A 27,151-nucleotide genomic window follows, 5' to 3' on the forward strand; every position below is an offset into this window, starting at 1 on the left:
AGCTCAAAACAGCAATGTGCCATCTTCTGACCTGACTAGCCCTTCCCCGACCATCACTGGACTTTTCTTTTCCCAAACAATTGCATTCTCTCTGGTCCGTCACGTCCACCATAGATACTCTTGCTAGCCATTCGGCATCGCCACCTAGGCCTTGAAGCGTCGCTTGAAGTCATCGCACAACTCGAGCGTCAAGTTTGCCTCGCCCTTGGGGTAGGACGCGACGTTCTCTGGCCTGTGGTCATCGATCCAGACAATTTCCTGCACAGGCAAACCATCGGTGTTGTGGATGCGGACCTTTTCGTCCACAAAGGCGGGACCGACTGCACTGCTCAAGCTGTACCATAGCCCTCCTCCATAAGAGTATTGCATATTCAAGATTGGTTTGCTGGTGCCGAAGGCATCTTCCGAAGTGACTACCTGGATGTTGACGCCCGTGCCGTCTTCTGCGAGTTTCTGTTTTTCCGACCACGCGTCGCCTGGCTGGATTTTCTGCAGCTCGCTTCTTGTGGTCTGAACAGACGATACCCACACAGGGTAGTGACACTTGTTGTTGACAATAGAGTAGGCTGCGAAAGCCGTGTTGGCTGTCAAGGTGAGACTCCCGACGAGGGTTGGGATATGCATCTTAACGGTAGAGATCTTGCGATCACGTTGAAATTTAGTGAAAGAAGTTGGTATGTCGGCTGACTCTGACGAAGCTTACTTGAACTGTAGGAGCCTGGTTCAGTTCTAGCCGCGCTATTGACCTACTCTTATATCTGGCGAAGACGCCCCGGTAATCCTCTTGTGCTTCTTACCAGTTGTGTGCTCGAAACTTCAACCAAAGCTAGGAGTCTTTGGTATCTGTACAATGTTACTATCCAAAGTCATGCATCTGTGTTCGACCCAGGCCATGACAGCAAGCCATAAATCTGCAACTATCCGAAAGATTCCACATTGGATGTGAGGAATGACGCGCTCGCCAAGATTGGAGGGCCCAAAAGCGGCAAGGCAAGGTAGGACATCACTCATTTGGCGCGGTACTACAGACAGCATACTCAAACAATCTTAGTCCTACGATGGCGCTGCAGGTACAATCGTGCACATATCCGTGCTTGTAAGGCGGCGTTTTCTGAGGACGAATGAAAAAAAATTGACGGATGGTACAGAAGTGACAAGATGTATTTGACGCAGTAATCGCCGACATGAAAATGTGACCAACGGAAGCAGACCGGTGAGCAGAAGAGAATTGCGCGTCGATACTGTTGTGGTGAGAAAATATCACAAAACGTGAGACGGGTGTCCTACGACAGTCCTGTCAACTGTCATGTGCAGGTGATTGTGCTCGATCAACGACTTTCTTGTACAATTACCACGAGCTCAGCTTCTTCGGAACGGCAGACGGGTCCTGTATCACAGCTGAGCCTCAATATACGCAACGTGCAGAGGGGCCCAAACTGCATGGCCGTCGTAATGACGCGTGATGATGATTGACAGCAGACATGTGACACGTTCGATGAGGTGAGGAATGTGTTTGCGTTGGACAATGCACGCGAACAGAGTCAACGAGGATAATTTCGTCGCATGTAAGGAGACGTGAGATGCGCGTTGAAAATTCAGAGCCAGCGTGACATGAAAATGGCTTGGAAGTAACTCTTGATGTCGTTCTAACATCGAATGAAAGCGGAAGGAGATGGGCTAAAGGGAACAACTAAGCCGGGCGGTGCCGTGTGCTGCCGAACCTCGGCATACGAGTTGGATCCTGGTTCCTCCACATTCCGCCCGCATTTGGCTTGCCCGCGGAAGTGCTGCCGCCATGTAGTTCTCACGCTTCGTCTTGTTAGAGTCCCTTTCTCCCGAGGTCCGTGTTCACCGTGTTCTGAGTATACTTTGAACATTGTCAGTAGCATCATTCAGCCATGTCTTCCTCCGCTCTCCGCACATCCATGAGAATGGCCTCACGGCCGCAACAACGCCTGGCTAGCATCCAAAGACAGTTCAGCAGCTCTGCGCCGCAAAGGAGAGAGATACGGGATGCATACATTATAAGCGCGAGCCGAACACCCACCGCAGTGGTCAGTAATATGGTATTCCAAGCTACCTCAGCTACTCACTAAGTCATAGTTCAATGGCAACTTCACAACAGTATCCGCGACCGAACTCGGCGCCACAGCCATCAAGTCCGCCCTCGAAAAGTCAAAAGTCCCAATCTCCTCCATAGATGCCGTCTACATGGGCAACGTCCTCTCCGGAGGCGTCGGACAAGCACCAGCGCGGCAAGCAGCCATCTTTGCTGGGCTGCCCACCAACATCGAAGCCACTACGATCAACAAAGTATGCGCATCGGGTCTGAAGGCAGTAAACATCGCCGCCTCGACTATCGAGCTCGGGCAAGCGGAAGCACAGGTCGCTGGAGGAATGGAGAACATGACACGAGTTCCATACTATATGAACAGGGCCAGCCAGCAACCAGCGTTCGGCCACCAAAAGCTGCAGGACGGCTTGATCGCTGACGGACTGTGGGATGTCTACAACCAGATCCACATGGGCAACTGTGCAGAGAACACGGCAAAGAAGTACGAAGTTTCAAGACAGGACCAGGACGACTACGCCATCGAGACATATAAGCGCGCACAGCAAGCATACAAGGATGGACTCTTCAAAGATGAGATTGTGCCAGTCACTGTCAAGTCGAGGAAGGGCGAGACTGTCATCTCCGAGGATGAGCAGTATAACAAGCTGAAGCTGGACAAGGTCTCCACGCTGAAACCAGCTTTCGAAAAGGGGCCAGATGGCACAGTCACAGCGGCGAACAGCTCGCCCCTCAGTGATGGCGCTTCAGCATTGATACTAGGAAGCAAGGAAATCGCACAGCAATACGGCAAGGACAGCCGTGTACTGGCAAAGGTCGTCACCTACGCTGATGCTGCTGTTGGTATGTACTCACAGACTCTTGTACTCATCCACTCTTACTGACTCTACTCAGACCCCATTGACTTTCCCGTCGCCCCCGCTTCCTGCGTCGAGAAACTCCTGAAGCAATCCGGTCTCTCAAAGAACGACATCGCTATCTGGGAGTTCAACGAGGCCTTCGCTGCCGTTATCAAGGCCAATGCCAAGATCCTTGGTCTCGGCACGGACAATGTAAACCCAAGAGGTGGTGCTATTGCTCTGGGTCACGCCCTGGGTAGCTCCGGGAGCAGGATTCTGGTTACACTGCTACATCAGCTGAAGGTTGGACAGTATGGTGCAGCTGTCATTTGCAACGGGGGTGGCGCGTCATCAGGTATCATCGTACAAAGAGTTAGCGCGGATCAACTGTAGGTGGGGGTCAGAAAGATGGTATGTATACCAAATCGCAAAAAGTTCGTGAACGATACCAAAGGGATGTGTGTTCCCAAACTTGTGGTGTCACGATCCAGGCATCCCACGTGGCCTCCGAACCAAAGTGTATCCTACAGCCTTAACCAAACAGCAATGGCTCACAATCAACAACACAGCAGATAGACAGGCAAAAAAGACGACATTGGCCAGATTCGAACTGACGCTCCCTAAGGAACAAGATTTCAAGTCTTGCGCGATAACCACTCCGCCACAATGCCTAGGATATTGATATATTCGCCACTCAAACAACACGTATTATCTAGTCAAGACTAGTCATAAGTAAGCAAGGCTCGCAAAACATACCGCATCTCACGAACAACAAAGATCTGAAGCAACGTGTGTCCTTCGTGTTGTGGAGCACAAAGGTGGAGTATGCGGTGTGTTTACGGCTACGTACAGGACAGTGATGGGTAGGTGCGTGGTTGTGGAACGACAAACAATAAGTTACGCGAGTAGAAGCAGATGACAGCATATGACGCGAGGTGATACGCTGCAAGACATAATATGTGAGATGACATCTACTTGATTCATCTTAACAAATGGTCGAACGAATGGAAGACGAGAAGCGGTTATGCGCGGGCAACACGGGCCATTTCAGGCTGAGAAGTCATGCAATGAAACTAAATGATATGAAAGAATGGTGAACATCTTTGCTACAACACTTTGCTTCCGTACGGTGTACCTTGAACCTAATCGTGGAGGCCTTGGTGGCATGCAAGGTCTTATCTTGTGACAACAAGGTACGGCGAGGGTTCTTCACTTACTGTATCTCACTACCACATGAAACAATTTCGCTGTACTCCAAACATACCTGTAAAAGTTTTCGTCGCATGTAAGGCTTCAAATCCTTAGTAAAGGCGTAACAAGTATGTTTGAAGTGCACTTTCACTATGGTATATTGAATGGTCGGGCAACAACATCAAGTCTAGGTGTGAAGCCATTAATGTCATGTTGATTCATAGAGCATGGAACCGAGAAGCAGAGAAACCTTTTACCCCAGATGTACGCCTACTACGTTAACGCTGGGTATAAGCCATCGGCGTTCTAAATAAGAAACAAAAAGCACTGTTACAAGCGAAGATCGAAAGACCCCCCTCTGCCTCATGCTTGATTCAGATTCATATCCACATCCATATCCAAGTCCATAGCAAAATCCATATCATCCCAAGGCATCGATGCAGCGCCCTCCACCGCCGACATGCTGACCCCGGTAGTAGCAATTGAAATGGCAGAGTTATAGTCTGCACTACTCGTCGGGTTTTGCAAATCCTCGGGTAACTGATCCCAGGACGGGAATTGGAAATCGTCGACGGTAGACTCACCAGCAGTCGGGCAGTCAAGGATAGGATGTGCGGCTGCGCTGGTTGTGAAGGGCGCCATATGCGCGTTCGTTTCGTCAAGCCAGTACCTCCTCTTCGGCGACCCCGCAGTTTTCGTAGAGAACCCAATCTCGCCATGTTCGCCGAAGCAGGGACCTGCGCTACCTGCTGCTGTGCATGAAAGTTCTGAGATGGGCTCGTATACACCCAGGAGGTTGTCTGTACTGGCGGTCTTTGTAATGGGGGCGTAAGAGGCTGGTGAGGTAGGCGATCCACTTAGCCCCGGTATACTGTAGGGTGTTTCGCGACCTGAGGAGAGGTTTCGTGCATGTCCTTGAATGAAGTTGGTAGAGCCAGACAGCGCGAATTCGTAGGAGATGGCGCGCATCGGGTCGTCCTGGGCCATGGAAGTGCAGCGGAAAACGTTGTCCGCATCGAAGCTTGGGTCCACAGCAGAGCCGTAGTTGATACCGAGATCTTCAAAAATCTCGTGCTTTCCATTAATATCTGGTTTGATGTTAGACATATCATCACAGGCGTACATAATCTCAAACACTCACTTTGTACTGGGGCTTGGGAGTCGATCCCGTGGGCCTTTTTAAACAGGTTCAACCACTCAGGGTTGTCGGCAGAGGTCTGGTTCCATGGATCGTCATCGTCATACAGGATACGACGTGATTCCTTCTGTAGCATCTCGTCGGTCAAGGTTCCTGCTCCATGCTTGTCGATATACTCTCGTGCGAAGCGTCCCAGTTGCAGTGTAAGGATCTCCCAGCAAGTTGCATTGGGGTTGTTGGTTGGCGACTCTGAGGAGGAATAATCTTTGGGTGTTGTCAAGACGATAGGTCCAATTGTTGAAGGATCACTTCCGGTCTCGTATGCAGTGGATATATTGTTTGTCGCGGTGTTGATATCAAAGTTGGGCAGAAGATACTCAAGATCCCTGTTCTCCACCGACAGGTTGAGTTGCTGTTAGAAGATTAGCAAAGTAGATTTCAGCGAAGATCTGCGTGGAGTTTGACCTCACTATGGGTCCGCATGTTCGCTACGGCAGTACGTACCTTGAGGCTGGTGGTGTTGCTGGCGGAGAAGGGAAACGGAGATTTACTCTCGTTAGCGATAAGATACGGCGGCATAGCATTGGTCACATGGATGGCGACATGAGGGTCTAAGCCTCTGCATCCCTTCCAGTTCTTCATGCTTGCGCCATTTCGGAACTCCTTTGCCAAATGGGCGGTACGATCTTCCCACTTGTCAAAGTTCATCCCGCAGAAACCGCAACGGGATTTGATGTATTGGGCTTCGGACTTCCATGTATCCATACTCGCGATCATCTTGCAACCGTGCATGAGTCGCAGATGCTGTCGAAGATGGTCTTTCCTGTAGAAGGTTCGAGACTCTGGGCCTTTCTCGTAGCAAGCCGAGTGGTTGTGCGCCGCCAAATGGTCCTTACTGGGATCCAGCTCGTCACAGTAGACACATCTGGACTTTCCGGTAGCCTTGTCGGCGACAACCTCTCCAATTGGTGCACATAACCACTTCTCCAGAGACAAGTGAAGGCTTTTCTCGTGGCGGGACCTTTGAAACATTAGCATTTGACATTGCAAGTATGTGAAGCCGCTGATATATCTGAGGTATGATGACCTTGCAGGCCGAGGGCTGTGCAACTCTGCTTTTTCACACGAGGCGGGAGGCTGTACATACCAGTCATACTTGGACTTGAAGGCATCAGTGCAGAACGTGCACTGGAAGATACGTTGACCCTCATCAGGACTAGCCTTCGCTGCTCGGGTAGGGAGACGGCGACGCCTCCGCCTCTCCTTTGACTTCAGACTGTTCAAGGAGCCTAGAGAGTGCCGTGATCCATGCGAGTAAGCTGAGTTGCGAGATCCAAGAGAGCCGGAAGACATTTGCGTGAGACCAGTCTCCAAAGACGAGATAGACGGTGCTCTAAATACTGAGAAGCTTCCAGTGCTGTTGTTAGAGCCATCTTTACGGTAGCTGCTACTCAGACTCGCAGATTCTGGTGGGTCAAAGGTTTCAACTGCGTGGGCAATAGCTTCCAGTGGCGCCGGTTCGTTCTCAGGGGGGGAGTGTTTCCATCGTTCAAAAGGATCTGTCGCGAGTTAACCCAAAACTTCCGTTTGCTGGAGAGCTGACACTTGAAATGATGCGCCAGTATCTGGGATTCTGTGCTCAACGCCTGGACGCTTTTCACCTACCCGGAAAGTCATGAACTTTCCGGTGGATGTCGACGCCAGAGTTTTATGAGAGCGAGTGAACCCAGACTCGGTGTACGTACTCAAAGTTTCCCAGGTCTTGCCTGCTGGGATATTGATAGCCTCTGTCGAAGGTCGAAGGCTCGGCGATGCGCTTCGCTTGGGTCGATTCTTCTGCCTTCGCCGTGTGTTGGCCATCCAGTTAGAGATTTGGTTGAGCGACAGGCCGGTCTGCTGCTTCAGATCCTCCTTTTCTTCGTCGGTAGGATAAGGATGATCGATATGCATCAGCATCCAATCTTTCAGTACTTTGACAGCGGCTCGAGGAAAGCGAGCACCTGCGGCACCCTTCTTAAGACCTTCGTCATCCTCTTTCCCATCTTCGATTGGGCCAAGATGACCCAGCGATCGCATCTGCTTCTTGCCCGTAAGTCCACCAAAGTGTCGCGTATCGTTCTCGGCCACGACATCTAAGGTGTCTAGTGCAGTCCTCTGCCGCATACCTGGCATCCTCTCGGGGTTGCTGAAGCTGCATGGTCGGAACAAAGCGTTGCATGGGGAGCATCCGGTTTGCTTTGAGCCATCGGAGTTATAGACGAAACACTCCAGTGATCTCGATCGACAGTATTCGCATGGATGAGCAGGCTTCTGGTATCGTGGAAGCCAGCTGCTAAAGTCTGTGTTGAAGTCTGTACTCGTAGGTTGAGCACTGTTGGATTGCTCCAAAGCTCCAGAGTCGTCATCTGATGGAACGCTAGTACATGTTAGAACTATACTAAAGCGAGTTGGCAAGTATGAGCCACGATCCTTGCCAACCCGCAACAAGCAAGTTTCAAGTCGAGATTGTACGACGATGCTCGGCAAACTCACCTTTGTTGCAGCAAGGTTCCTGATACGCTGTGATCGGTTTCTTGTGACACATTGGGCATGCTTGCTTCCCCAAAATCGACAAAGTCTGCCATATCGAAGGCTGCACTAGGAGTAGCCATGATGGCGGACCACGATCTCACAAGCAAGACCAGATCGTATTGGTCGGTATCAATGATTTTCGGAGGATTAAAAGACAAGTGCGCGCCCTCTGTACGGATTAGACGATAAGGCGCGAGATGTCGTTGCGGGATGATGGATCCTAAGTACGACTGCTGGTTCAGACTCACACCTTAGACCATGCCCAAGAAAGCACTGCACACTTCCTACAGCCGCTAAACCGCATTCTGCAGGATGTCGAGTTGAAGGGCGCAGTCCGTGCGTTCGCAGAACACAGATTAGCCAGTCTTGCTTTTAGAGCGGGCTAGTCATCCGATAGAGAACGCGCTCGTAACGCTGAGTCAGTAGCATGCATCGCAGTGGTGATTTTGGATGTTGAGGTTGGGGGTGACAGTTGCTTGTGATGCATGTATAGTGTATGTCGACACGAATATATACTTGACATGTTTCCGTTTCGATTGCATTTCGACCTTGCCAACTTCTTGGGGTGCAAGAGCTGAAAATTACACATGCGAATCATACGGGGCTATTGAACCCCAGCCCCAGCAAACCGGAGCTGATAAACCCCACATCGGTTCTGCGCGAAGCACGATCCTGGCGGAAGTCATCCTCTGACGCTTGTGACAGCTTTGCGATTGGCTGCAAAGGGTCTAGAAGATAGCAGACCTTCGGGGAAAATGCATACTGCAACGGGGAATCCGCTGGGAAGGCGTTGCGAAAGATGCGAAATCGGCAAGCGCAACCACTGGATATGGAAGTCTGCAAGGCGTACAGCTAGCGGTCAGGAAGAGACCGTTCATCGGAGGGTCGTAAGAGTCGGCGAAGAATTGACATTCGGGAGCCGAACGAATAGGGTCTTCGGCGCGATTAGCTCCGTACCCAACCAGCAATCGCGTGTAGCTGCTATGTTGGGAAGCGCAGTGGACATGAGCTATACATATAGTACTTGATGCGTAGCAGAAACGTGTGTATTTGTTCTTTTCACATGTTGAAGACGCTAGCTGTAGTGACGGGGACAGGTGACGTCAGGGAATCTACCATGTCAAGAACGCGCCCGCGGACGCAACAGCTATCTAAGTTCACCAGAGACGACTATGCGGACTCGGAGCCATCTCCAATGCGCTCTTCTTCCTTTGAATCACACCGGATGTTCGAGACTGCTACCTTGCGATAGAGATGGATGTCTTCGTAAGCTTCGTCTTTTCCATGGCTTGACCGCTCAACAGAACCCTTCGGCGAGAGACTGAGACGCGACATATCAACCATGAGCCAACATTTACTGGAAACACGCCCGAAAGCTGCAAGAACACTTGTTTTTGTAGACAGCGCTGCTCAATGTACATCCGCTTAGAATGGTCAACCATGCCCAAGTGGATACATGAGGTATAGAAAACATCAAATGGATCTGTCACACGTTGCGTCCCAGGTGACACTGAGATGTATACCGCTGATGCGTCCTTTATATGATGGATCTGGACTCAAAGCACTCTTGCGCTGGACCCAATCGGACATATCGATATAGAGGGGTCGGACAAGGCTGGAAGCGAGGCGGGGTAACGTGTTGTAAAGATCGAATACTAACATGCGTCACGCAGGCTCATGATCAAAGTAGTTTCTTTTGACCATAAGACGGTGAAGCATAGTAGTTGACATATCACTAGCTTCCGATCGAGCCTACCGACTGTCAGATGTAAACAACCTTGGCGTAGCGCGAGGTTGGGTGTCGAGCGGATCTTAGCGATTCTGCCAACTCATAACGCATCCGCAAGTCTGTTCCATACATCAATCCGTCCATAAGCCGCACGAAACTAGCCAGTCCCAGTCACGGGCCTCCACAGTGCTCGTCATGTAACATGTCACTTGTCACCGCCTGTGCCTGACTACCCAAGCGCGAGCATCCGTCTTGGGCTTGTATTAAACCGACGATACTCCACATCGAAGCCTCACTCTGCCTGCATAGCGAGTCTTGAGGCAGCTTCCCAACCGTGTCTGTCCCACTCTGGACCGACGATGATTAGCACTGGCTCTCCAAGCCTTCACCCTCGAAATGGATGCATCTCCAAACTGTGCCATCTGCAATGCGCCGCCGTATCCTGAATGCTCCTGCGAGTCGGAGCGGCTGCAAATCGCCGTCAAGCAGGCCGAACAGCGTGCCATGGACGAGAGGCTGGCCGAGATACGGTATGGGGAAGATGCGCTCTTTACGATAAATGCTGACTGTCTAGGGACTGGGTAATCAACCATGCTCGCCAGCACATCCTCAACGCATTCGAAAGATTGACCTCGATACGCAAGCAAGCGCATTCATCATACCTAGCCTCCCTCCCAAACTACGAAGTCTACATGCGATACTCGGGCCATCCCCCACTTCACCCAATGTATATCTCGACGTTGCAAACACAGATTGCAGAAGCGCATGCAGAACTCAAGCGCGGTATTGATGCCGACTGGCGCGCATCCGTACTACGATACCCAGAAGTCCTCGACTATTTCTATAGCCTTGTCGACCTCAGACTACCGGACGATCGCTCTCGAGAAGTCGTTGAGCCGCCATTCGCCGCGGCAGGCTACGCGGATATAGGATATCGGGTCAAAGAGAAAAAGAAAAAGCGGCGGGACCGAGCGGAGAGAGAGGGATCAGTACCGCAGCAGCCTCAGATGCATATGGCACTCAGAGTGATGCGTGGACAGATGCCTCCTGTACCAACCCCACCGATTCATCATAACGGGGCCTATCCTCGACCGCCAGAATCTTACGATTTCTGACTGGGCCAAGATTGTGTAGCCGATGCCCTTATCATAAGATCTAATCACAACCGCCCACACGTACCAAGGACTATAAAGGAGGTCGTCTCTCAGGAGGTCTACCCTAAAGGTGTACACAAACTTCCTCATTACGGCTTGGACACGAAAGCAACTGCGTGCCCCTTAGGGATATCTTACAATTGAGCAAGACGAGCTCTTTCCTTTATTACCAGCCATCGAATGGCCTACGAAGCAACGACGCATTGTTGGATAGTATCCACAAACTATAGCATGTACTGGCGCTTCTTTTCTTGGTCTCGTTCACTGGGTATGCGACTACTATAAGCGCAAATGAAATTACGCATAGCGAGGTGTATTCGTTCAAAGGGGTTTTATTTCACTGAGTAACATCACCATCTGCCCTCAGCAGCGAATTCAACTTCATAGATGACTTCAATACAATCAGAGATGAAGAGTTCCTCGTGCGCACGTCGCGTTGGGTGAAGATGCCTAAGGCTCCACTGAGTCCGTGCACTTATGGCTTGGAAAGTCGAAGCTTGAGCTTGTAGAAAACGCAAGACACAACATCAGCAACTTTTGTCACCCGAGCTTCACCCAGCGCCACGCGACTTATATAATTCTCAACAACTAGATCATACCTGGACGCGATCGCGAAGCGCGTACTCGATACACTCGCCCATCATGAGCGGAAAGGCAGGCGCATATGGAACAAAAGGCGGCGGCGACACAGACTTCAGGAAAACATGGGACCGAGACGAGATGGCGCAAAGGGCGAAGGATAGGGAGGCAAAGGACCGCGAGGAAGGGAAAGAGCGATATGAAGCGAAACTGGCTGGCAAGACATACAGGCGGAGGGCGTCTACGCCCGACGATCTGAAGCAGACCGAGGCCAGGTCAGAGCGCATAGATTGGAGCAAGATGATTGGAAAGCAGACCCTCACATCGGCAGCGGCAGCCGTTGGCAAGAGGGGACGCGGTGCGGGCGCATACTGTCAAGCCTGTGACCTTACATTCAAGTATGTATTCACCGTCACAAGTCTCTAGACTACGCTAACCGCTACCAGGGATAACATTCAGTACGTCGAACATTTGAATAGCAAGCAGCATTTGGTCGCGACGGGCCAGTCGGGCGAAGTACACCGCGCTACAGTCCAGGAAGTACGCGATCGCCTACGATATCTCAAGCGAAAACGGGACGAGGACAAGTTTATGGAGGTGACGGACCTAGATGCGAGACTGGCCATGACCAAGGAGCAGATGGAAAAGGATGCCGAGGAGAAGAGGCGGTTGCGCAATGAGAAGCGCCGGGCGAAGAAGAAGACAGACGCCAATGCCATGGAGTGGAAGGTCGAAGGCGACGGCATTATCCGCTGAATGGTGGGTGACATTGAGCAGGTCCATACTACACAATATGGTCTCGGCGGGACAAAACAATCCTGGGCTATCGCACATTGGCCGACGGACGGACGAGCATATGGCGGTCTTCCTCAAGCCTGCATCTGGCTGCTATCTCTGGACATCAAGTCTTTCGTCCTCCGAGGCTCGGAGTCCGAGCCTACGAGAAGGAGCATGCACATTCCCTATGGGAGGGGCGAACACCGCCACGCATTTTCTGCTTTTTACAGACTTCCTGTACAGCTCGTCATCGAGCTTCAGCGTTGTCAAATGCCAGATTTCCCACATAAAGCATCTGATCTCACATGGACTGGGAATACGGGCGAAAACCTCCGGGGATTAGGCGCGCAATTTCCACGGAACGCGGATCACTTACCCCACATGTCGGCATCCCCCAGCATACTGGTGTAATGCATCCGCACGCTGATTTCTAAGCTCAACGCCGAGTTACGAGCTTCGACATAGCATCATAAATAGTCGCGATACAACCCAGGTCGCATTATAGTCCTGTCCAGCTAAGCTTTGTACCCAGCATCTGTCTCTGTCTAGTCGTATTACTTATATTCTCAGCCGCATAACCTAGCGCTGACATCACCTTTCCCATTCTACATCGCCCATCATGGTTCAACTCAATGGAAACACGCCCAAGATCACTCTATACACCAACCATCGTTGCCCTTGGGCGCATCGTGCACACATTGTGCTGAAGGAGTTGGGCCTCCCTTATGAGGAAGTCATCATTGACTTGGGCAAGCCGCGAGAGCCATGGTATCTTGAAATCAACCCTGTATGTTCAACCTCTTGTCCAACCGTCGAAGTAGCATTGACTCTTTAAAAGCGCGGTCTTGTTCCTGCGATTAATTTCAACGGTGAAATCATCACAGAATCTGGTGTCGTTGCAACGTTTTTGGCCGATGCGTACCCTTCGCACGTCCTCCCCGCAGCAGGATCCCCAGATGCTGCCTTGACCAGGGCAAGAATCAACTTCTTCGTTGACACTTGGTTTAGCAAGGCGGGCAGCTACTTCTACAAGATTTTGATGTCGGGTTCTGAAGATGAGAAAGCGAAGTTGAGCCAGGAATTTGTGGACGTTGTAGGCAAGGAGATTGAGCCGCTCTTGAAAGACGCGAAGCCATTCTTTGGTGGAAGTCAGAAGGTCACGTTGGCTGAGGTACAATCTTGTGTCATCTTAACCACGAGCGAAGCTGACATACTGCAGGCACTGACAGCACCATTCATCATCCGAACATATGCCATGGCCAAGAACGAACTTCTCCCAAAGTCTATCACATCCGGCCTTGACGCACTGCCCAACTTCTCGAAATGGGCCGCTGAAGTCGTCAAGCAGGATAGTGTGACGTACATCTGGGACGAGGAGGCAGTTATCGATGGTACACGAAAAAGGATTGAGAGCCAGAAGGCAGCTTCCAAGTGAGCTCTCACTGTATCACTACAATACGGCATGCGATGACCATGATAAGGTTGTAATCCGCTCACCAGGATACATCTATCTACCTATCTACACTTTTGAGTACAATATGTGCCAGGCCGCTCAGCACCGGGTGTGCAAAGTTGCTGATCTTATGCGATGGTTTTTCTTCCGAGTGGATATCATAAACGCTAACATGAAGTAATGCCAAACAGCGACACCGAAGCGCCTATAGTACGCCTTTGTACACATGAAAGAAACAAGCCAGACCAAATGCATGTTGCTTAACGAGTGTGCAGACGATGAGTTCTAGAAAATCAAAGTACTAGTCGGAAGTTCAGAGGTGGAATCCATGGGGTTGGAGCACGAAGCCTAGAGGACAAAAAGGGCTAGGAGACGTCATCGGCTGACGGAAAAGGAAAGGATCACTGGCAGTACTTGAGCCAACGATCTTGTGAGGAAGGTGAGAATCAGCGCTTCCCTAAATCCACGAACCACGACGCGTTCGCTTTGTCGGTGGCATCGTCGTCCCTGTTCCTGATAGCGACAACAACATCGCCGCCGCTTCAAGATCTCCGTGTGTATGATTGTCATCGCCGCCGGACATGTCCACTTCGGAGCCATGTGCGCTGTCGACAGTTGCCGTTGTTTCGAGGCGGATGAGGGCTTCGTCACCGCAGTCATCGTAAGAAGCGACGTTCGAATGCGTACGTTTCGTTCGATAGAATCCACCCTGGTACTCACAAGGAGCCGAGGTTGGGGTGAGCAGACCTGGAGGCGCGTTCAGGCTAATGGGAGAGCCCGCGAGCGAAGAGACGGCTGTGCGCGGCGAGTATGGGGATTGGGACCGGTTGATCGGCGTGAACTGGGTTCGAGGAGATACTTCGGGCGAACAAAGATACTTGCCAGTCCGATCAGTGTCCGTCCCATATCCGCTCTCAATATCGGACGGTCGCACGCGCCGATGCCTTGCAACTTGCTCATTCATCGAGGAACGCCCACAGTGCGTCTTGTGTGTCTCGGGCAGCGATGAGGCATCGAATTTGCACAATGTGTATGCAGGACCAAGCTCTTTGAAACGAACTGTCTCCTGTGCGCAAAACCGGACAGTGGCTGGATCGATGAGGAACTTCGCGAAGCATGCATCGCTTGGGTGCAGACATATGGAAGGGAAGTCGTTCCCGAATACAGGGGTGAGTGCCCATCGGATGTCGTAGCAGAAGGTCGCAGCTACAGCTCTGGCGGCGTGATAGGGAATCCAATAACCTACAGTGGGTCAGTACTTCTCCGCTCATTGATCAGAGTATCATAACGAACCTTGACACACCAGAGCACCGCCGGTGATACTGTAGCTAATGTCTTTCAAACCGGGGTTTTCTCTCAGCGCTTTCGCCGGTACCGTCTGGAGACATTAGCCTTGTATGTATCCATAACGGAGACCGACTGCTTACCTTGGAGTACTTCAACGATTTGAAGAAGGGTGTCATACGGACGAGACCGACGTTGTAGTCCCAGACCACGACGTACTCCTTGTCTTCATTGGGTCTTTTGTACGTATACTGAAACACTGTTCACAAGTCAGATTCGAGCCTTGATAAAGTCAGACGAGGCTCACTCTCGAACGCCTCGCGCCCAGTTTTCTCGTGGAAAGCCTTTTTGTCGCTATTGTATGGGATGTGCCGTACACCCTTCCTGAAGATCTCTCCAAGAGGGTAGATTTGAAATCGGCGATGCTGTTGTAAAAGCTCCTGGTCATCACCGGCTTCGTAGGGTGGGAAGTTGACGTTGTCGACGGTCCTATTGCCTTCTGAGAAGATCGGAGCGTCTTTCGGAATCTTCTGTCGCCTAGGCACTTCAATTGTTGTTACCGGATAGCAGGCTGGCGTGGGCGATTTTGAACTGCGGAAGTCGTCCGGGCCACCGCAGAATGGGTTCAACAAGTGCGATATCTTCATGGTGTGGATGACACAAGAACTTTCTAGTACGCGGAACGAAGACTGTTGGTACAGGTACTTGTCGTAAGGTACCAGTATTTGACAGGGACAGTGGACTTGAAGACGCAGAGACCAGGTTGACAAGCAAGGCTAAGCTGCTGTGGAACGAAGCAGCGATTTGGAGTAGAGGGGTGTTTGGTGGCAGTGACGGGAAGAAGAGGCCGACGTCCAGTTCGTTTGCGAAATGCTCACGAGGACGCGATGATCACTCTATACTACTGGCTACTGAGGACGTGATCCGGATAACACGAAGCTCTAGCAACCGGCCTTCACGCGATTAGCACCCTACATCAGATGGAACTGGTAGCCTACGCAACGTACGTACCGTGTTGAGGTCAGTACTTGGTTGACAACACGCTGATAGAGTTGACGGTGAAGAGACGTGCGCTACACGCTGGTAATGACTTAATACCGCAGTGGCTTTTTCCAACAAACGTCGTCGTCCCGTGGCGAATAGCTGGGTCTCGTGCGGTGTCCAACGGATACCCTCGCTCGGCTATCGCAACAGTACAAGTCGGTCAATCACTTTGAGGCGCCAAGTCAGCAGAACTCAAGGAGGAACAATCGCATGAGTCGTGTCAGGCAGAATAGGATGCAGTTCTTACCAAAGAGTCGAAATCTGGGCCTGACTATGCTTTTTGGAGAGCTTTCGGATAAGATCACCAGGGAGGGACGGAAGCGTAGGAGAAGGTACTTGTGCTGTACACACTTCCTTTAACGGGTCAACTCTACCTTCACTTCGGCCCGCTAGCTGCTCACCTTTGGCGAAGTGCGTCGCCAAAGCTTGTCCAAGCGCCTTGCAGATGACGTCCGGTGTGTAAGTGGACGTGCTTTAGCCTCAGATGCACACTACATGGCTTGTCGGGGTACGCAGTGGCGGACCCACTAATAGGATCAAACGATCGTTACCGAAAGCAAGTGCTGGGGTATGGACAAGGAGATGGTGAAGGATGGATCGAGGGTATTGTGTCGTACGGCGTCAAACACCGCTCCCGCCCTGAACCCTGCATCTAGACTAGGATTTATATCTATTTCCTTTGTTCAAACGGTATATGGGTCGATGTCAACCAAAACATTTCCAGTGGGCCTGGGGGAACGTGCGAGCTGACAGCACTGCCGCGACTCACCAATCACTGGTGCTCTGAGTGAGAGCTGCGGCATCTCACCTTTCCCAGCAACGCCTACACATGCCCTTCAACGGATACGGTGGACTGAAAACGAATAGTGTCCATGTTTTCGATATCGGCGTCCACTGCTGAGGCTATTCGACGATTGCACCACCACATTGCAGGTCCATTTTCTATTACACATGAGTGGCATCACCAAACTCAAATTAGCTGTGTTCGGTCCTTCACAGGATTCCAGGTCTACTGCGTCCTCCTTGTCAGTATGGCATGAAAGAACGAATCGTTGTAATGTTTACCTGCAGCTTTCCGCAGGAGTACAAGTGCACGGTCTCTGTCCTCTCGTTGCAAACGTGGCCCAATTTCTCACGCATCTCGGAACATCTGCGCAATTGCGATGTTCTCAAAGAACTCTATTGGTTTACACCTTTGACAAGTGCTTTCAGCCTTGTTCCCGCTGGCGATACTCGAGATGTTCAACCTAGGCCCTGCTCGCTTGCCCCTGCAATCGCGACCAAACTTTCATTCAAAGTTGGTATTCTGATAAGTATTCTCGGATTGATCACAATAATCTCTCGGTAGTGAGACATGGCGCACTCTAATGCAAGCCCCTTCACCTATCCCCCAGGCAAAGATATCGAGAGCGAACCCCGACCTAACATGCGCGTCGCTGGACATCATTGACCAAAAGTGCTTGCCCTATCCGTCCCAGTATGGGTTGCAAGGTTTGCAGGTCTTCTCATGAAGAGAGGCGGTGTTTATGTCTCAGCGCAGACCGCTCAAAGACAGAAAAAGCCAAGCTGCAGCTTTTCATGTGGCCAACCGTGACCATCGCTTGATCAAGAGGTCTTCCAGGACTATTCTTTACTTTTGACGCTCTTCCACTGGCGAAATGATGCCGTCAAGCGAGGTTGCCTGGATACTCACTGCCTGTCCCGCTGTCACTGCGCGCAGCCGGCGGTGGGAGATTCGAACAACTCATACTGCCTTCCGGTCAAAGCAGAGCGCCTCCGTGAGATCGTGAGCAGACTCTCGACGCCACAGCTTCAATTGGCTCAGGTCTCACTGCATTCTGGGACTCCGGGTCACTCGTACGGCGACCAGGTAGGGGAGGAGACGCGCACTCGTTGTCGATCATCGTGCATATGCGCAGAGTCTCTCCGCTTCCGCTGGTTGCACAGAAGCCGTCACAGTGGGATGACAGATGGCTCAACCACCCGGGATTAGCCAGCAAGTTATCGCTGAATTGTGAGCTCAGGATCGAGTTGAGCGGCAAAGATCAGCTACGGAGGCTCCATGGCTGTCTTGTTGTTTCAGCGGGCACTCAATTCTGGGTTCAAGACCTTTGTTCACAGGATCCCAGGTAAAACGATACCGTGCTCGAGCGGCCTCTGAGTGTGATCATTGTGCATGAATGACACAGGCAACGAGATACCTTGACCTTGGCAGATACCAGAGTGGGCGCAAGCCGCAATCTCGTCGCTGGGCCGACATTCAAGAGTGCTTACTTTGAGACAATACCGTAAAGGAGTTGCTAGTTACCTCGCTATCTTTTTTGCCGTACGCGTGGCCTGGCGGATCAGGTATCCGATATTCGATCAATGTCTGACAAACACAACTGCCAGAGATGTCCTACGAACAAGCTCTTCACTGGTTTTCCAAGCAATAGGGGGACGAGAAAGATCACAAATATCAGCAATAGGATAGTTCGACACTACAAGCGCAAGTGGACCGTATCCAATTGCGTGGCCATTCAGCACGACATGTAGCGTCGTAACACACCTACATCTTCAATGAAGACGTCGGCAGTAGTACCTCTTTGGGATTAAGCAAAAAAAAAAAAAAACACTGCGACCAAACGGCAGCGAGTTATGCACCGAGGGAGTGCTAACTTACGTTTTAAAGCACTGCATACGCCCCCGGCGTCTAGATTCAATCGTTTCTACATCGCTATCTTACACAACGAGTGGTACTCTAATGATAAATTGTCATCACGCCGCTCTCGCAGCATGAATTCTGATCCTGCTTCTTACAGGCATTGAGTCAAAGCTATGAGGCACTGGCTACCTAAGCGTTCTCTATCCAGCCAAAGTTTTCTCACGATTGTGCCACACCATTCCAGCACGCACAGAAGACCTGCTCATGGCATTTCAGAGCAATTGCATTCGTCCGATTCGAACACCGCACAGCCTCTTTTGATATGGCGAATGGTGCAACCAAGTTGTCAAAATCTCCCTCCCTCGTGCCCGACGGGTGACGCGTTAAGACGTGTCTCACGCAACCTTACGACGCGGAAGCACTGAGTGCAATCGACTTTCTGCCCCACCAAATGGTTGCCGTACTACCAAGCCCTGAATTCGCCTCTTTCTGCGCTTCCAACAAGATGATCTAGAGGCCGCGATCAGTAGTGCCTTCGTGTTAGGACTAGAAGTATGCAGAGATGACCTCCGCATTGTTTCCATAAAAAGGCACCTCGTCCGGTTGAGATTTCAAGAACGACCACTGCTAAGCGTCACAAGTAACGACGATCAGGCACACAACGTCTTGCGAAAGGTTTTCGGAGCAACTCACGGTCGAGAAAATGTTCTGTGCTCCAGAAGAGGTTCTGACTGACAGCTGCGGTGATGCAATCAAGCTTTGTGGCGCTTCTCACATGGTAGGACGGCATAAGACGACACTCGAGCAGCAGATGCACGTTCAATAAAACTAGCAAAGGCATGTATGGATAACCATACCAATTTACTTGCTTTTTTTGCTCAACGTTAGTGCAATGGTTCAACAGGGCGCAGTTCATTGACAGTGGTGCGACAAGAACGGCATTGCCCCACTCCTCACGACGTGCGACTGCCGAGATAGGTATCCGCTATCGATACCAGTTTCTCTCTACATTGTGATATTCTAGACAACCCTTTTGGATTATCTGACGATCTGGAAGCAGTGGGAAAGCTAGCATAGTGCCCGAGCGATAGTCGCTCCACCAACCTGGAAACCCATACGGATCGCACGAAGCAATGAACCACTCCTAGCCAGCGAAAAATTGAGATCATTCTGCTATTGGGCCCTTTTTCACCGAGCCATCCAGAAGAAGGGACTTTAGATGATGCAGGAAACTTGCATGCATCGTTGCCTCGCAATTGAACAGGACAACCCCAGTGCTTGCTCCGGGTCAGATGCGCAAATGGGGACGAGTACCACGGCAGCTAGTTCTGTTTCCGGGTACCACGACACAAAGATTTGACATGTTTCTGACAGCCCTGACAGGTGTTACAGTGCGAGTCTTTGAACATGAGAATGGTTGGACAACGTTACGGACGTTGAACGAATTAGGGTAAGTATGCCTCACTCTTTGGGCTCTCATTACCCTTCTGTCTAGTTTTTCTCTCCACTACATCTCCGTATGTACTCATCTGCCTTTACATCTGGGTGTGCGTCACATGTTTCTTTGGCAATTCCTTACTATTTGTCATTGTTGTCTACCAGGCTGTGGACGCCAGCCAGCACATCATGTCACACCACATGTACAGTAATGGAGATAGACACTACTTCTATCAGGCGGGGTCCTCCATCTATCAGATTTGACGCAGAAGACGCCATCAAAGCTACGAGCTTTGGTCCCTTCATGCACGTATCCCCTCCTCTGCTACGGTACCCCGTCGGCACCCCTACCCCATCTCTCACTCCCTTCACAACAGCCTATCGGTGGTCTCGGAAGCATGCACTACCCCATCTCCGCTCTCTAACGTGGTCGCCACCATGCAAAGAGCCGGGAAACCCAAGATACGTCCCGCAGGGGCCGACGGATACCGTCTATAAACTACTGACCAGATTTATTGGAGGTTTATAGGTATCCCTTTGTTTGAGCTTGGTAACTGCGAGAGCGGTGTCTGACCAGTCGGCGCTGCGTACGGGAAATACAACAGGACCCCGCTCCAAGATGTTCTCTGCGACTCCATCCCAATGATGCCATGTCTGTGGCAATCGACTGCTTGGTAGACATGGTCAATGAGTGTTCATGAGCGTACTTCACATCTGACTGGAAGCTATGCAGACAGCCTAATCTGTCTCTTGCCTTCCGCTGTCACTTCCTCTTTTGATGGTGTTTGACGGCGAGGACCACGGGTATGGCACTAATTGCGCCAATTTGTCGTACACGGCGCTTACAACAGCATTCTGTCTGGCTGTAGAAAAAATGCCATGAAGTGGCCAAAGAATTGCTTTTCATTATCAGGAACCGTACCCTGGGCTGTGAGATAGAGAAAAGGTGGAAGAATATTATGGACAAATACATAGATTGAACCTTGCCTAACGGTATCGACTATGATACTGCTTCACGACTATGCGCACACAACTATGATAGCTACACTCTACTCCATCTGTACGCTGCCTACACCGTTGAACGGCTTTGCAGCCTCCCCATTCACATTACGATGTCAGCATTGGAAAGAGACAACATCCACAAGCATACTATCAATCAGAGAAAAGGTCATCAGATATGCCAAAGCGATTAATACGTGAACGTGATCAGAGTCTCCATTTCATAGAGCTACTCAAAAAAGAATTAATCCAAGAAAGTAAGCCGATAGAACATTAAAACGCCAGCAATCATAGCCAGCCACTCTTTGGGGCCGATGCTCCGCTCATCCTGAAGATGCTTGCCAATCCTACAACGCCTTTACAAACAATGACCAAACCAATACCTCCAAGCACGCTTATTCTTCATGCTCATTCATGCGGATCGTGATGCGCCTCAGACAGCATATATTTACAACACACGCACACACAATGCAAGACTCAAACATCGGACGCGCTGTCCTCTGAATAGACATAGCGCCTGAATGAAGATGCTAATACCTCAAACCGTCATGACAATTTCATCTCGAAGAACCAGCCTGTTTAGGAAGTGGCGATGGATTGTACGTCCATCCGCCATCCCTCACAAGACGTTCTCTCGCTTCGCGCTCCTTCCGCTTCTCTTCAGCCGTGACTTCGTCGTTGGCCCAATAGGCGCTGCTAGTACGCTCGCGGAACCTCTTGTGACGCTCCTTGTTGGGGAACACCTTCTCCATCTCCAATGGTGCAATGGGCCCGAAGATGTGTTCAGGGTCCATGAGCTGCTGGTTGCTGAGCATTTCGCGTAGGTTGGGCGTGTTAACCCAGCTTGGTTGCTCGAACTCGTTTTCGGAGTCTTCATCCTCGGAGTCGGTCATGATTTCGGGGAGCTTGATGTCGTCTCCGTTGGGGTATTGGATGTGGGGTGTTTGGGATACCGGCTGGTATGAAGACTCGGCAGCGAAAGGAATCTTGCCCTTGGCGAATTGAGCATGGCCTGGGGTAGTTGGGTTGAGATTTTTCGCTTGTTGCGAAGGTCTCTTGGCCGGACGATGAAGAGTCTCATCGCCCTCGCCAGGGAACTGTCGCTTAGGAGGAGGCTTAGCAGGGTTGATAGGAGGGATATTGATACGGTTGGCGTCTTGAACTGTCTGCAATCGTGATACGGGTCGGGCGGCTCCGAGATCAGATCGAGGTGGCTGAGACGCTGAGATTTTGGGCTTCTCGACGACTGTTTGCGCTCGGGCAACTCGGGTTGCAGCAGGCTTAGCAACAGGCTTTGATGTCTTGGTCCCGGGTACGGACTTGGTAGACAGAGCTGAAGCCGGTCGAGATGACGCAGCTGGAGGAGGTCGTGAAGATGGGCCTACAGACTTGTTCAAGTTCTGTGGAGCAGAAGGGAGAGGCTTGCTGGACGATGCAGCTGGACGAGCTGCAGGAGGTGGGGCTTGGCCATACTGGCTACTCTTGAGGTTAACCATGATCTTCTGTGGTGCTTTCGCGGTTATTGCGTCTTTGCTCGTTGGCTTGGCAAGTTTTCTGGGCTCTCGAAGAGGTGCCTTGGTGGCCTTAGTAGTGGGCAAAAGGCTCTTTGGTGGAGGAGGGGGTGGCATCTCGTCGCCGGAGTCAACGTCTTGTTCTCTGGACGAGGCAGCATTCGACCGAGGGACGCCAGGGCGAGACACGGGCGGTTGTGGAGCTGCCTGAGCTGGCGTCTTGTTTGCAGCCACGGCAGTAGGCATTCTCAGGCTCGACTGGGAAGACATGGCGGTTGGTGTCTTTGCTCCCATGGCCCTAGCCTTCTGAGCTTGCGCGGCGGCCTTGCTCTGCTCCTTCTCGCGCATCTGCCTGAGTCTGTCCTCAGCACGCTGCTGCTGCTTGGTCTCTCGCATCTCCTTCTCACGGGTCTCCTTTTCCTTCTGCTTCTCCCGTTCGGTAGAGCTGCGAGTTCGGCGGCCATCGCCCTTGAGAGGGCTACCAGGCATAGTAGCACTTTTACCAGACTTGATGGAATCCTTAGAAGGCGAGCGCATGTGGTTGAAGATGGAGACTGGTCTTTCTGCGCGCTTGGGGCTGCTGAAGACCTCATCTGATGCATCTGAGGACGGCAACTTGGGTCTTGCAGGGCTGTCTTTGAGAGCGTCCATCTTGACCTGAGCGCTGGTAGCACTCGACCCGATGAGCTTCTCCTTCGCTAAGCGGAATGCTGAATACAATTTAGACTTCGATGCGCTGAGGGGGCCATCCATGTATTTCTTACTAGTCGGAGAGCCAACCGGCGTGGTTGATTCAGCAACTGCTGAGAGATCTGGATTTGAAAATGAGGTGAGGTTGGTGAGTTTGGCGGGCACGTGTTTGGCTGGTGATGGCTGAGCATCAGCAGTATAGCTTTTGTTATAAGCCGGTCTGGATACCTTGGGGGCGACTGCCGCTGTTCGGACAGGTGAGATCCAGTCGTCATCGTCATCCTCCTCCTGGGTGGCTTCCGGTGCTGGAAGACTGGGGTATGCTGGTTGAGAAGCTGGCGCAGGCGCGACTTCTTCCTTTGCTTGCATAGTAGAACTCTCAGGCTGTGATTGTGCGGATACGATATTCTGGCTGATGCGTTTCGGTGCGTCGTTCTGCTGCTTGAGCATATTGATACGCTCATACAGACGCTGTGTGGAAGTCTTGTTGTGGATCTTAGTTGTTTCTGATTCCTCTCGCTGGAGCTCCGGTCGGTCTTCATCGACGTCCATGTCGTCCGCATGTTGCGTCTCTGCCGGATGTGCAAGCTGTGAGCCTCCAAGGCTCTTTCCTCCTGTAAACCTACCCATGTGGCTGTTGCGACCCTTGTTCTGGTCGAGGTGACTGATGCGTGACACGCGATTGCCCATGCTCTTCTTCGGAAGCAACGGCTCGCGTGCGGGCAGAGAAGCGAAAGTAAGACTGCTCTTCCTAACGAGCGGCTTTACGGGGCTGGAGTTGTCTGAAGGCGAGCGCACGTCATCGTCAACGTCCATTTCGTCGTCTACGTCATGGTGGATGAGCGTATCATTGACTTCGGCTTCGGGAGATGCGGGCGGCGGGCCTGACGGTGTTGTTGAGTGGTCAGGAGCATATGTGGTCTTGGGCTCGGGGGCCAGAGTGCGATTGTTCGCCGTGTCGAGCGCGTCGTGGGTTTCAGCAGAGGTGCTGTACTGCTCGGATCCCACGTGTGGTGGTTCGGGGAAATCGGCCATATCCTCGTCCTCCATGTCGTGGTCCTCTCCATCAGAAATGTCGTGGTGAATCATGGTACCATCAGCCTCGTCTCGCGAGTGGTCAGCCTTGTACTCGTCGTCGTCCACACTCATGGCAGATACATCTGCATGTTTTGTCTTCGAGGCGTCCCTAGACGCGTTCTTGCTTGCGAAACCTTCATTAGCTGAAACAAAAGAATCGCCAGTCTCGCGCTCCTCTTCCTTGTCGTGTATCGAATGACGGAAGGACTGGGCTGGCTGTGTGGGCTGAGTCGAGAAGCTCTGTGGCGGCGAGAAGACTTGGCTGGCTTCTGAAGACATTACCGTGTCTTGTGAGGACTGAATGGGATTCCATGCTGGTGCGGGAGACTGTGCTGGGCGCTTCTCGAATACATTGGCGTGGAAGCTACTGTCGACATTCTCCTTGCCAGCGCTCTCGGGCTTAGCGAACAGCTGTCGCGCAATAGGTGTGCGGGCGACTTGGGGCGACTGTCGTACTGTGTTCTCGGCGTCTTCGGCAATCTGGAATCTAGCCTTGACGTTTCTTAGACTCTCTTCGGCGGCGCTTGTGCGTTTCTGCGCGTTTGCAGATTGTATGCTGGCGAGAGGCTTCGGAATGTTAGTACGGGACGAAATGCGCAGGCAAAACTCTTACCTGGCGATCGACAGCCTTCTTTCGCGCGGTACGAGGCGTCTTGCCGCGTAACTTGCCGGGTGTCTTGAAGACATCGAGGTTGTGTCTACCGGAAAGTCAGTGTGATGGGCGTCGGCGCGAGGTAGACGCGACATACTGTCTGTCGCTTGACAAAATATCGAACATGTGTTCATTGAGCCATTCCAGCTCGTTGCGCACAGAGAAGCCAAAATCCTCCAATTCCTGGGATACAAGCGTGTTGGACTGGTGGCGCTCTTCGAGGATCCAGCCAGCGGACCCAACGGTGGGTGCCTTGCTGCGGGCAGCCATGTCGAATGTGTGCGGTGAGGTGCGGTGCGGTGAGGGCGTGTAGTAGTAGGCGCGTCGCGGTGCTAGCAGTCGCGTTCCGGGTAAGGTCGAGTGTCGTCTGGGTTAGCTACGCATGTCGTCTTGAAATGGATCAGTCGTGAATAGCAGCGCCAAAGGCAAAAAGGGCTATCCTGGGGGGGGGGGGTTGTCGTCCGGGGCGTTGGGGTGTTGGACCTTCAATGTTGTGACGCGGGACGAATCCAAACAATCGAGTGGGCCGCCCATCGCGCTGGCCATAGCGCCGCCAAGACCGACCTCTCCCTTTTGGGACGACACTTGCATCATACCTCTAGCTGAAGCACTGAGTTTCCTTCTCGCTCAATGTCCTCTGTGTGATTGCTCTTGAGCATATCTATGGTTTGCATCTTTTCTGCTCCATAAGTGATGGTGGTGGCTAAGTATAGCACACGGCAAAGGCCCGCCAGACGATCGCCTGTAGCCGTTGAACACTGACCACCTGGCTGTCTTTGTCGCTGCTGCGTCGCTTCAGCCTATCGATTAGTTACCTTTAAGTCGTGTTCATCCTCACATTTACCGCTCAGTCGCGTCTTCGCGCTAGAGTACATGTAGATTCCATCTCGGACACCATGGTTGCATATTGTCGAGAGTTATGGCTGTATCCATGGCGGAGAAGAGGAATGCGATAACTTTACATAAGCAGCCAATCTCCGTTGCATGTAAGAAGGGCTTTGCTCTATTTCTTGGGTGTTGCAGTAATATGTACGTGTCTGAGATCCAATAAGATTCCCACAAGATCATGGTCAAGCAATACAACGGGTACAGATGGTCGCTTACCCCCAGAACCAAGGTAATGAACCCCAATTTTGTATATGGTTACCATGTTGCTGACATTAATCCAAAGTCTTAATATGCGTCGCTTGATACGCTTCTTGGATCGAACATGCTCTTCGCTGGACTTTAGACACTTTCGTATCTTTCCAAAGTTACTTTCTACACCAACTTCCATCTTCACAATCTTCGACGATAAGGTAGACTATATTGCCTTTACCAGCCCACGCACACTTCAAGACTACGACTCCCACAACCTCCTAGTCGACACAAAAACCAAGATGGACTTTTCAACCTGGCCATCTACAACATGTCCTGAGGGTGCTCCACAGATGCCCCTTGGGATGTCTAGACGCCGACAAGTACGACAAAAAGAGCCTGTACACTGTGCAGTCAAATCGTCTTCTTCAAAACTATCCTACATGCCAGGTTCAGCTACGTCAAGGCTACCTACACCCCGCCTTGCATCGCCGTGGCAATGGGCGTACGTTTCTTCAAATACCAACCCGTCTCCAAGGGTACTTGCACCCATCAACCAGGAAACTCAGGAAATACACCCATCTTTCTACCGCAGGTTTCCATCCGCACTTGCCAGTGTTCCATCTGCAACGCAGTCCACGCCAGAGATAAGCTACCCAGAGCGCATAGCTTCCAGACGAAAGGCTTCTCAAGTGAAGTGTGAGAAATGGCTGGCGATCGACAAGCCCAATATACCTCGGAAAGGGCTCGAGCAGCTGAGTCTGGAGTCTGATGAAGAGGGGTGGGAGAAGGTTGATGATGACGAGGATTGGGTGGTTGTCGATAATCCTGGAATGGAGGAAGGGCAATGGGCACAGTAAAGACTAGTCTGATAGGAGGCTCTGGGAACTATGCTGTAGATCGATCCATGGCTATCATAATCCAAATCTTTGCTGCAATTTGGATGTCAGATGTGCAGCTCGTGTAGACACAAAACAATTCTAGACATAATATCCATGTTGTGTACTACATGGACGATTTCTGAATTTTTCTTGCTTCAAAATTATGTCGTATACGGCAACATTCCCAACAAGCACATCTGTCCATGGCTCTCGCAATGACACAAGGGCCACATAACAACGAAGATTACCCCACTCGCAAGTCCAGCTCTATTCACGAAAAGATTGTGGCGCATTGTACTAAATTGTAGTGATTCTCATCTTCGCCGACCAACTTTAGCTTGGTGAGCCATCTC

At 51.5% G+C, this 27,151-nt stretch overlaps 9 protein-coding genes across 9 annotated transcripts; 5 read left to right on the plus strand and 4 right to left on the minus strand.

Annotated features, from left to right (window-relative positions):
- Window positions 1-144: 144 nt before the first annotated feature.
- Window positions 145-624, minus strand: GT037_008274 (uncharacterized protein; the record flags this gene model as incomplete). Its single annotated transcript, XM_038933321.1, has 1 exon — window positions 145-624. One exon carries the CDS (start codon window positions 622-624, stop codon window positions 145-147), a length of 480 nt encoding a protein of 159 aa, XP_038783986.1.
- A 1,274-nt stretch (window positions 625-1,898) lies between these two features.
- GT037_008275 (acetyl-acetyltransferase) lies at window positions 1,899-3,303 on the plus strand (the record flags this gene model as incomplete). Its single annotated transcript, XM_038933322.1, has 3 exons — window positions 1,899-2,054; window positions 2,104-2,914; window positions 2,966-3,303. The coding sequence occupies 3 exons, from the start codon at window positions 1,899-1,901 to the stop codon at window positions 3,301-3,303; spliced, it is 1,305 nt and encodes a 434-aa protein (XP_038783987.1).
- Window positions 3,304-4,464: 1,161 nt separating this feature from the next.
- GT037_008276 (homeobox and c2h2 domain-containing transcription factor protein) lies at window positions 4,465-7,890 on the minus strand (the record flags this gene model as incomplete). The annotated part of the gene is made up of 6 exons (XM_038933323.1): window positions 4,465-5,189; window positions 5,243-5,651; window positions 5,744-6,260; window positions 6,387-6,798; window positions 6,985-7,655; window positions 7,772-7,890. 6 exons carry the CDS (start codon window positions 7,888-7,890, stop codon window positions 4,465-4,467), a joined length of 2,853 nt encoding a protein of 950 aa, XP_038783988.1.
- Window positions 7,891-9,935: 2,045 nt separating this feature from the next.
- Window positions 9,936-10,654, plus strand: GT037_008277 (uncharacterized protein; the record flags this gene model as incomplete). Its single annotated transcript, XM_038933324.1, has 2 exons — window positions 9,936-10,069; window positions 10,114-10,654. 2 exons carry the CDS (start codon window positions 9,936-9,938, stop codon window positions 10,652-10,654), a joined length of 675 nt encoding a protein of 224 aa, XP_038783989.1.
- Window positions 10,655-11,335: 681 nt separating this feature from the next.
- On the plus strand, window positions 11,336-12,028 carry GT037_008278 (uncharacterized protein; the record flags this gene model as incomplete). The annotated part of the gene is made up of 2 exons (XM_038933325.1): window positions 11,336-11,670; window positions 11,719-12,028. 2 exons carry the CDS (start codon window positions 11,336-11,338, stop codon window positions 12,026-12,028), a joined length of 645 nt encoding a protein of 214 aa, XP_038783990.1.
- Window positions 12,029-12,668: 640 nt separating this feature from the next.
- GT037_008279 (uncharacterized protein) lies at window positions 12,669-13,484 on the plus strand (the record flags this gene model as incomplete). Its single annotated transcript, XM_038933326.1, has 3 exons — window positions 12,669-12,836; window positions 12,888-13,220; window positions 13,269-13,484. 3 exons carry the CDS (start codon window positions 12,669-12,671, stop codon window positions 13,482-13,484), a joined length of 717 nt encoding a protein of 238 aa, XP_038783991.1.
- Window positions 13,485-13,959: 475 nt separating this feature from the next.
- On the minus strand, window positions 13,960-15,433 carry GT037_008280 (uncharacterized protein; the record flags this gene model as incomplete). Its single annotated transcript, XM_038933327.1, has 4 exons — window positions 13,960-14,744; window positions 14,796-14,880; window positions 14,930-15,045; window positions 15,094-15,433. The coding sequence occupies 4 exons, from the start codon at window positions 15,431-15,433 to the stop codon at window positions 13,960-13,962; spliced, it is 1,326 nt and encodes a 441-aa protein (XP_038783992.1).
- Window positions 15,434-21,467: 6,034 nt separating this feature from the next.
- On the minus strand, window positions 21,468-25,110 carry GT037_008281 (inner centromere ark binding region protein; the record flags this gene model as incomplete). The annotated part of the gene is made up of 3 exons (XM_038933328.1): window positions 21,468-24,755; window positions 24,802-24,886; window positions 24,938-25,110. 3 exons carry the CDS (start codon window positions 25,108-25,110, stop codon window positions 21,468-21,470), a joined length of 3,546 nt encoding a protein of 1,181 aa, XP_038783993.1.
- Window positions 25,111-26,018: 908 nt separating this feature from the next.
- Window positions 26,019-26,777, plus strand: GT037_008282 (uncharacterized protein; the record flags this gene model as incomplete). Its single annotated transcript, XM_038933329.1, has 1 exon — window positions 26,019-26,777. The coding sequence occupies one exon, from the start codon at window positions 26,019-26,021 to the stop codon at window positions 26,775-26,777; it is 759 nt and encodes a 252-aa protein (XP_038783994.1).
- Window positions 26,778-27,151: the final 374 nt, after the last annotated feature.

The sequence above is a fragment of the Alternaria burnsii genome (genome assembly GCF_013036055.1).
Source record: "Alternaria burnsii strain CBS107.38 chromosome Unknown 753, whole genome shotgun sequence".
Classification (NCBI taxonomy): Eukaryota; Fungi; Ascomycota; class Dothideomycetes; order Pleosporales; family Pleosporaceae; genus Alternaria; species Alternaria burnsii.